The following is a 9,894-nucleotide window of genomic DNA, read 5'->3' on the forward strand; positions in this document are numbered from 1 at the left end:
TATAATTACCTGCTGCACCTGCAAACCGACTCCTTGTGACACCCAGGTCCCTCTGCACAGCAGTACGCTGCAATTCTTTATCCATTTATATAATAGTTCATTTTGCTGTTATTCCTAACAAAATGGATGACCTCACATTTACCAACATTGTAATCCACCTGCCTGACTCTTGCCCACTCAGTCAAACTATCTATATTCCTTTGCAGACTTTCAACGTCCCATGCACACTTTGCTCTGCCCCTCATTTAAGTGGCATCTGTGAATTTTGACATACTACACGTGGTACCCAACTCCAAATCTTCTATGTAAATCGTAAACAACTGTGGTCCCAACATTGATCCCCGAGGCACACCACTAGTCACTGATCGCCAACCAGAAAAAACCCATTTACCCCCACTCTTTCTGTTACCCTCAGAGTCCTCAACATTAACTCTGGACCCCATGAAGTTTCATAGCATCAGGTCAAACATGGACAAGGAAACCTTCTGTTGGTTATCACCTACCGTCCTTCTTTAGCTGATGAATCTGTACTCATTCATGTTGAATCCCACTTGGAAGAAGTACAGGGGAAGGCAAGGGCACAGAACATATTCTGGATAGGACACTTCAATATTTGTCACTGAAAGTGGCTCAGTAGAACCACTATTGACTGAGCCCTAAGGGCTGCTAAACTGGTCTTTGGCAGGTTATGCGGGTGCCAAAAGATAAACACATACCTGACCTCATCATCTTCAATCTATCTGTTGCGGCTGCACCTGCACATGACACTACTGGTAGGAACAACCACCGCACATTCCTTGTAGAGACAAAGTCCCAAGTTCACATACAGGATACCTTCCATTGTGTTGTGTGGCATTACCATGATAAATGGGATAAGTTTCAAACAGATGTAGCAACTCAAAACTGAGCACCCACAAGGCACTGTAGGCCATCAGAATTGTAAACCACCACAATTTGTAGCCTCAGCTGAGCATATCTCCAATCAACCATTAAGATCAAGCCAGAAGGTCAAGCCTGGTACAATGAAAAGAGTGGGAGGGAATGCCAGGAGCAGGACTAGATATAACTAACAAAGGGTGTCAACTTGGTGAAGCTACAACATAGAACTGCTTGCATTCCAAATAGTAGAAGCTGCATCCTTAAACAAAACTAAGTGATCCCACAGCCAACAGATCAAATCTATGCTCTACAGTTCTGTCACCAACCAGTTGTGAATAGTGGAGGACAATTAAACAACTAACTGTCGTAGTGCAAAAGAGAAGGTTGCAGCATTTGCAGCCATCTTCAACAGAAGTTTTTAGAGAGAATATTATTGGGGATTTGTCAAATGAGGCCATATGGGTACAACTTAAGAAACAAGAAAGGGATGGTCATTCTGATGGAACTATAGATGCCCCAACAGCCAGCAGGAACCAGAGGAGCAGATGTGTAGAGAGATTGCAGATAGTTGTAAGAATAATAGGGTGGTATTAGTGGGAGATTTTAAATTTCCCTGGTATTAACTGGACCACCCATAGTGCAAAGGGCCTGGATGAGGTAGAATATGTTAAATACGTCCAAGCAAGTTTCCTGAATCAATATATAGAGGGCCCTACCAGCCAGGGTGCATCACTCGACCTCCTCTTAGGAAATGAGATAGGATCAGTGACTGTCGTGTCAGTCGGGAAGCACTCTGAGTCCGGTGACCATAACACTATTAGTTTTAAAATAGTTATCGAGAAAGATAGGATGGGTCCACAGGGTAAGGTCCTAAACTGGAGTAGGGTCAATTTTGGTGACATTAGGCAGGATCTTGCAGAGGTCAATTGTTTGAATCTTTTGAGGGATAAGAACAACTAGTAAATGGGAGGTTGTACTTTCAAAAAGCCCAGGGACAGTATGGTCCTGTTATAGTGAAGGGAAAGGCTGGCAAGTTTAGGGATCCCTGGCTGACAAGGCATATTGAGGCTCTAGTCAGGAAAAAGGAAGCATACATTGGGTTTAGGAAATCAGGGACAAGGGATTGATGACTATAAAAAGTGTAAGAGCAAACTCAAGGAGGAACTCAACACAGCAAAAAGAGGGTATGAAGTGAGCTAGCAAACAAGGTTAAAGAAATTCCCAAGATATTCTATAGTTATATTCATAGTAAAAGAGTGGCTAGAGAGAGAATAGATCCCCTTAAAGATCAGCACGGCCATCTATGTGTGGAGCCACAGGAAATGGGTGCAATTTTTAATGAATATTTCTTCTCGGTGTTTACTGTGGAGAACATTACAGGTGGTAAAGAAACAAGGGAAACAAGTGATGATGTTTTGGGCCACATGCATATTACTCAGGAGGAGGCTTTTGCAGCCTTAAAGCACATTAAGGTGGATAAATTCCCAGGGCTTGATTAAATGCATCTTCAGAGGCAAGGGAAGAAATTGTAGAGGCCCTTGCAGAAAAAGTTCCTTCATGTCTTTCCATTGGTAAAGTTCTGGAAAACTGGAGGGTGACTAAAGTTGTTCAAAAAGGGTAGCAAAGACAGGGAATTACAGGCCAGTGCCTGACATCAATGGTGGGTAAATTACTGAAGGGGATTCTGAGGGACAGGATCTACTAACATTTGGATGGTCAAGGCCTGATGAGTCAGCATGGCAGTGTGTGGGAAGTGTCATGTCTGACGAATCTTTTAGAGATTTTAAAAGAAATAACCAAGAGGAAAGATGAGGATAGGGCAGTAGATGTTGTCTATATGGACTTTAGCAAGGCCTTTGACAAGGTCCCGCATGGCAGGCGAGAACGTTAGGTTGCATCAGATCCAGGGAGAGCTAGCTAATTGAATTCAAAATTGGCTTGACGGTAAGAAGCAGAGGGTGATGGTTGATGGATTGGAGACCTGTGACTAGTGGTATGCCTCAGTGGTTGGAGTTGGGACCCTTGTATTTGTTACTTATGTGAATGATTTGGATGTGAATGTACAAGGCATGGTTAGTAAGTTTGCAGATGATACTAAATTAGGAGGTGTCATTGATTGCAAAGAAGGTAATCAAAACAGGGGGTTCTTGATCAGTTAGGGAAGTTGACCAAGGACTGGCAAATGGATTTCAATACAAACAAGTGTGAGGTGTTGCATTTTGGAAAGTCAAATCAAAATAGGGCCTATATAGTGAATGGTTGGGGCCTGGGGAGGGTTCAGGAACAGAGGGATCTAGGAGTACAAGTACATAGGTAGATAAGGTACTGAAGGTGATTAGCATGCTGGCCTTCATCAGTCAGGGCACTCAGTACAGGGGTTGGGGCATTATGCTACAGTTGTCTAAGTATTGGCGAGGCCACACCTGGAGCATTGTGTACAGTTTTAGAATGGAATCCTAGAATACCTGCATTGCAGGAGGCCGCCATTTGGCCCATCGATCCTGCACTAACAACAATCCCACCATGGCCCTGTGGCCCTACACATTTACTCTACTAATCCCCCGACACTAAGAAGCAATTTAGCATGGCTAATCAACCTAACCCATAAATATTTGGACACCCTGTAATCGGAAAGACACTGATAAACTGGAAACAGTGCAAAAGAAGATTTATGAGGATATTGTCAGCACTAGCAGGCCTGAGTTACAGGAGGAGGTTGGCCTGACTCGGACTTTATTCCAGAGAATATAGGAGAATGAGGGGGTGACCTTATTGAGGTGTACAAAAATCATGAGAGGCATAGATGGGATGAATGCACAGTCTTTTTCCCAGGGAAGGGGAATTGAAAGCTGAAGGGCATAGGTTTAAAAGGTGAGAGGGAAAGATTTAAAAGGGACCTGAGGGGCAACTTCTTCATGCAGAGGGTAATATGTATATGGAATCAGCTGCCAGGGAATGTAGTTGAGGCAGGTACAATAACATTTAAAAAGTATTTGGATAAGTACATGGATTAGATGGATATGGGCCAAACGCAGACAATTATGACTAGCTGGGAGGGCACCATGGTTGGCATGGACTAGTTGGGCCAAAGGGCCTGTTTCCAAGCTGTATCGCTTTATGACTAACTGCTGAGTGCAAGAATCATCTCAGCCTCCTTGTGAGGTCTCCAACATCATAAACACCAATCTTAAGACAATTCAATTTACTCCATGTGATATCAAGAAATAGCTAAAGGCACTATTTACTGTAAAACCTATGGAGCCTTTGGCAATAGTGCTTGTGCTCCAGAACCAGCTATGATCCTGGCCATGCTATTCCAATATAGCCATAACACTGGTATCTACCCAGTAATGGAGCAAATTGCACAGGTACATCCAGTGTTCAGAAACAGAACAAACCCAGCCAATTACCACCCCAATCTATTTTTATCAGGAGGCACTTACTCAGCAGTAACCTGTTTATTGATACATACTTTGGGTTGATCTCTTGGGTCGATCGATCTTGCGGGTCAAACCAAGTAAACAAACTTAAATTACGTTCGGACAAAGAAAAAGGGGGCAGCTCCCCAAAAGGAGGGGGAACGGCCCAAACAGAAACAAAAGGTACAAAGGAAACTTAAGACACGTCAAATCAAAATGTGATTATCGGGGTCTATAAGGCACCTCAGCCCCTGCGGTGCCCAACGGGCATGGAAGGCCTCGACAGTGCCCGCGGACACCGCGTGCTCCCTCTCCAGGGACACCCGGCCGCGAACGTAGCCGCGGTAGAGGGGCAGGCAGTCGGGACGGATGGCCCCGTCGATCACCCGCTGCCTGGACCTGTTGATGGCACGTCTCGCCAGGCCCAGGAGCAGGTTCACGAGGAGATCGGCATCCCGACCCTCCCCTCTCCGCACCGGGTGTCCGTAGATCAGGAGCGTGGGACTGAAATGCAAACAGAACATCAATAAAAGGTTCTTCAGAAAATCAAAAAGGGAGTGCAATCTATAACACAAAATGTAGACGTGGTCCACGGATTCCACAAGGCCACAGAAAGAGCAGTCTCGGGAGCCCGCGAACCAGTGAATCCCACTGTTGTGCAGAACTGCCGCGTGCAGCACCCTCCACCCCAGGTCCCCGAGGTAATTGGGGGAGATCCCTCTGTAGGGAGACCTCCGCCGCCTGGCGCCAACAAGGCCCGCCAAGGTGTGTCCGGGCGACGGGCGAGGACGCGGTAGTGGAAGGCGTGCAGCAGCAGCCCATACAGGAAACGCCTCCGCGCGCTGGAAAAAGGCACAGAGGTCATTTCCGCGAGGCGGCTCGCGCTGTGGGGCACCTGACCCGGGGAGGGGGGGTCTCGGCTTCGGGCCAATGTGAAATTCCGTCTGAACAGGGGAACGCTCGGACGGGATCCCACCACACGCCCAAGCCGCCTCGAGCTAGCGTGTGCTTTTGGGGCCGAGCACGACCGTCCTAAGGTCTTGGATGGCTTTGGCCGCGCGCCGGATGGACACGCCCGCACGCTCAGCCAGCACGCGAGGGTTCAGCCAGCACGTCCCCGATCCTGGTCACCCCGGCATCCACAGCCTCCCTCTCCGTCAGCCACCTGAAGTTATACGGCTGGAGGGGCAGATTCCTGAGCAACGGCTCTCGCATGAGAGCCGCTACTCCTGACGGGGGAGAACTGCATCGCGAGGCGACCGCGTTCCAGACGGTGGAGGTGGTCCTGGTAAAAGACGGGCAACTCCCGCAACGAGGTCGGAACGCGCCCCAGATTGATGTGCAGGAGCTGCACGTCGTAATTGAGGCCACGCCACTGGCGGAAGAAATACGTCGCCAGGGCGCACCATCGTGGAGGAGGCTCGACATAAAGGTATCTCTGCAGGGTCTGGAGGCGGAAGGTCGCTATCCGCGTGCGGAGGCACACCAGACCTTGGCCGCCCTCCTCAATCGGGAGATGCAGAACCTCGGCAGCGACCCAGTGCAGTCGGTTATTCCAGAAGAAACGCACGAGGGTTCTCTGGATATTGGCGACAAAGCCGGGGGAGGGGTCAAAGCGACCAGCCGGTACCACAACATGGAGGCCACCAGCTGGTTTATGACCAGAACTCGCGCCCTGTAGGACAGCACTCGGAGCAGTCCTGTCCAGCGAGCCAGGCGGCTGGTGACTTTGGCCTCCAGCTCCCGCCAGTTCTCTGGCCAGGATTCCTCGGCTGGGCAGAGATGGACCCCCAGGTAGAGGAGGTGGGTCCTGCTCCAGGTGAAAGGCCTGAGCTCCTACGGAAGGGGGTCCGCCTCCCAAGGACCGACCAGGAGTCCAGAACACTTGGCCCAGTTGATCCTGGCGGAGTACACCGCCTGGCATTCTCGCATCCTCCGCAGGTCAGCCGGGTCCGTGAACACGAGGAGCACGTCATCGGCGTAAGCTGACAGGACCACCCCTACGTCCGGGCCGCGCAGAGTCAAACCCGACAACCTCCTCCGCAAGAGGCACAGGAAGGGCTCCACGCATACGGAATAGAGTTGGCCGGACAAGGGGCAGCCCTACTGTACCCCTCTCCCGAAGCGAAGGGGCGCCATCAGCGACCCATTAACCTTAATCAGACACTCTGTGGCAGAGTACAGTAATTGGGTTTCGCCAGAGCTACTCGACTCTTTACACGGCAGGATGAGGGGGCACTGAGTGAGGGGCTGACAGTCACGGTGGGGGAGGTAGGTGGGGAGTGGGGTGGGCGAAGGGCACTCAGGATGCTGTCAGTTCTGTACAAGTTCCCGCTGCTTCTGTCTGGATTAGTAGTCATGATGTAGAGATGCCAGTGTTGGACTGGGGTAAACACAGTAAGAAGTCTGACAACACCAGGCTTAAACATGCACAAAAGAGCTAACGGTGAGGTGAGTAGCTGTCCTTGACATGTATTCAGCATTTGACCGAGGTTAGGCAGCAAAAGTCCCAGCAAAACTGGAGTCAACAGGAATTAGGGGGAAAGCTTTCCCACATACCTAGCACATAAGAAGGCGGTTGTGCATCAATGCAGGATGCAGGAGTTCCACAGGAGAGTGTCCTAGGCCCAACAATTTTCAGGTGTTTCATCAATGACTTTCCATCCATCACAAGTCAGAAGCAGGGATGTTTGCAGATGACTACACAATATTCAGTGTCATTTGCAACTCCTCAGGTATTGAAATGATCCACGTCCATTTGCAAAAGGAGACCTGGACAATATTCAATCTTGATCTGATGTGTGCAGGAGCGTTACTTGCCACTTAAGTGCCAGGCAACAATCATCTCCAACAATAAATCTCCCTGTATCAACGTCCTGCGAGCCACCACTGACCAGAAACTGAACAGGATCAGCCACATTTCTACTGTGGCCGTAAGATGGAATTCTGTGCAGAGTAATTCAACTTGTGGCTCATCAAAACTTGTCCACAATCTACAAACGCAAGTCAAGAGTGTAATGGAACACTCCCCATTTGCCTGGATGAGTACAGTTCCAGCAATATAACTGTCCAGGACAAAGCAGGTCATTTGCTTGGCATCTTAAACACATTCACTTCCTCCAGCACAGCCGCACAATGGCAAAATCTACAAGATAAGTTTTGGCAACACATCAAGGCTCTTTCAACAGCACCTTCCAACCCACAACCTCTACCACCTAGCAGGACAAGGACAGCAGATAAATAGGAATATCACCATCTGCAAGCTCCGCACCAAGATCACAGAGGGGATTTTCACACTAAGTTCATGTAAACCCACTTGTGACACTAATAAACTTTAAACCACCCAGACTTGCAATTGCAATGCCATTTCTTTACTGTCACTAGTCAAAGTCCAGGGATTCTCTATCACAGCACTTTTTTTTTAAATCATTCATGGGACGTGGGTGTCACTGGCTAGATCAGCATTCATTGCCCATCCCCTACTGCCCTCAGGAAGATGGTGGTGAGTTACCTTTGATAACCACTGCAGTTCATGTGCTGTATATACACCACCCACAATCATAACCATCTTCCTTTCGTGCAAGGTATAACTTCAACCAGTGTTTCCCATTAATGTGGGCTCCTTGATGCTACATTCATTCAAATGCTGCCTTCATGTCAAGGGCAGGCACTCTCACCTACAAACAGACTGCAACAGTTCAAGGATAGGCAATAAGTGATGGCCCAGCCAGCACCACCCACATCCTATGAACAATTTTAAAAGCAGCCCAACCACCGCACAGAGCATTTTCCAATAACATTTAATACCAAGCTACAAAATGACACACAAGGGCAGCTGTCCAAAAGCAGGTTGAAGAGGAAATGAAAGTAGAGAAGTGGGGAGATTAAGAGGGAATTCAGAGTATCAAGCCAATGGCAAAGTAATTAAAATCAGGTGTGCATAAGAAACAAATAGTGGTCCAAAAACAGAAAATACTGGAAAATCTCAACAAGACTGACAGAATCTGTGGAAAGAAAACTGAGCCAATTTTTCAAGTGTGAATGACTCTTCATTAGAGCACAATAGCCAACAGGGGATTAACACCAAAACCTAAGGCTTCTAGAGTCGCAAACTGTCGAGATCAGTAGGAATACTGATTGTAAACACCTGTAAAACATCAGCTGTGAATTGAGCATGTTGACTACATGACTTAATCCACGGTGGGACAAGTGTACGAGTTACTTCTGCCCTGGCTTTTCCTTTACGTTCTGAAAGCAGCATAAACTTTCTTATAACAATACAATCAAACGGCAGAGTCCGGGTAACGCCGTGGCCGCTTTATTCCTGTACAGGTAAGTGTGTTAATAATACGAATGGGGAAGCTGGACTGAGCGAACGCCTCTGTCTGCAACACTGTGAATCCAGACACAGTAAGAAGCCTGACCACACCAGGTGTTAAGTCCAACCGGTTTACTTGATAGCAAACCAAAGGGCGTTTACTGTCAAATAAATCGGTTGGGCTTAACACCGGGTGTGGTCAGGCTTCTTACGGCGTGTACCTCAGTCCAACGCCGGCATCCCCGCACCACGACTACTCGTGCAGACAGAAGCAGAAGGAACTTGCAGAAGAACTGGCGGCATCCTGAGGGCCCCACTGCCCACCGACCACCCTCACCGTGACTGTCACCCTCACCCTCACCCTCAGCGTGACTGTCAGCCCCTCCCTCAGTACCCCCCTCATCCTGCCGTGTACCCCACTACAAGAAGCAGGGACACGGACGCGTACACGGACATCTCGCCCGCCGTTGTTTACCTGCTCCACTTCCGCCATGCCGCTCCTGACTCCCGAGTCACGTGAATCCCACCACCCGGGCGCATGCGCGGCCCCGCCCCCCGCGCGGAGGACCCTGGGAATTATAGTCCAGCTCCGGCCAAGTTCTGGGAGGAGGTCAGGTGAGAGGGGGCACGAGGCTGGATTGACACCTCACTGCTCAGGTCATCCCAAACACTGCACCCTGCCAGTGCACGTCCCCTGTTATCTCTGCTGCCTGAGTTCAGTCTCCCAGTGGGGTAGATGCTGGCGTTGGGCTGGGGTGAACGCAGTCAGAAATTTCACGACGACAGGTGAGTAACGAAGGGGCGGTGCCCCAAAACCTAATGGTGTTCGCTACCAAATAAACCTGTTGGACTTTAACCTGGTGTTGCGAGACTTCTTACCGTGTTCGATCTCCTAACCGATTCCCTACCCACAACTATAGGTCACCTCCAATTTTATCCGCTCGAACTTTTGTTTGCAGAATCTTACCGAATATCTTTTGGCAGTCCATTTGAAAAAAAACAGACACTCCCCTATTCACCAGTTTAGTTTGGTTCTTTAAAAATTCACAAGGTTTGATGCACATGCTGTCTGCTTTCATACTCTCGTAGTTACGTTTATTTATCGGCGGCATGTGGCACAGTGTTAGCGCTGCTGCCTCAAACCCAGGTTTGATTCCTGGCATGGGTCACTGTATGTGTGGGGACTGCACGTTCATCCTGTGTCTGAATGGGTTGCCTCCGGCTGCTCTGGTTTCCTCCCACAGTCTGAAAGATGTTCCAGTTAGGTGCATTGACCAT

General features: G+C 48.9%; 1 protein-coding gene across 1 annotated transcript in view; it reads right to left on the reverse strand.

The window, feature by feature from the left end:
- The window catches only part of vps41 (VPS41 subunit of HOPS complex), a 162,591-nt gene extending 153,462 nt beyond the window's left edge, over positions 1 to 9,129 (reverse strand). Inside the window, exon 1 of the mRNA XM_080193618.1 lies at positions 9,092 to 9,129. Coding sequence (XP_080049744.1) covers positions 9,092 to 9,109 — 18 coding nt within the window. The 5' untranslated portion in view covers positions 9,110 to 9,129. The remainder of the gene's footprint in view (positions 1 to 9,091) is intronic.
- Between the last annotated feature and the right edge of the window lie 765 nt (positions 9,130 to 9,894).

Source organism: Carcharhinus amblyrhynchos, chromosome 8, assembly GCF_965287045.1.
Source record: "Carcharhinus amblyrhynchos chromosome 8, sCarAmb.v2.hapA, whole genome shotgun sequence".
In the NCBI taxonomy this organism is placed as follows: domain Eukaryota; kingdom Metazoa; phylum Chordata; class Chondrichthyes; order Carcharhiniformes; family Carcharhinidae; genus Carcharhinus; species Carcharhinus amblyrhynchos.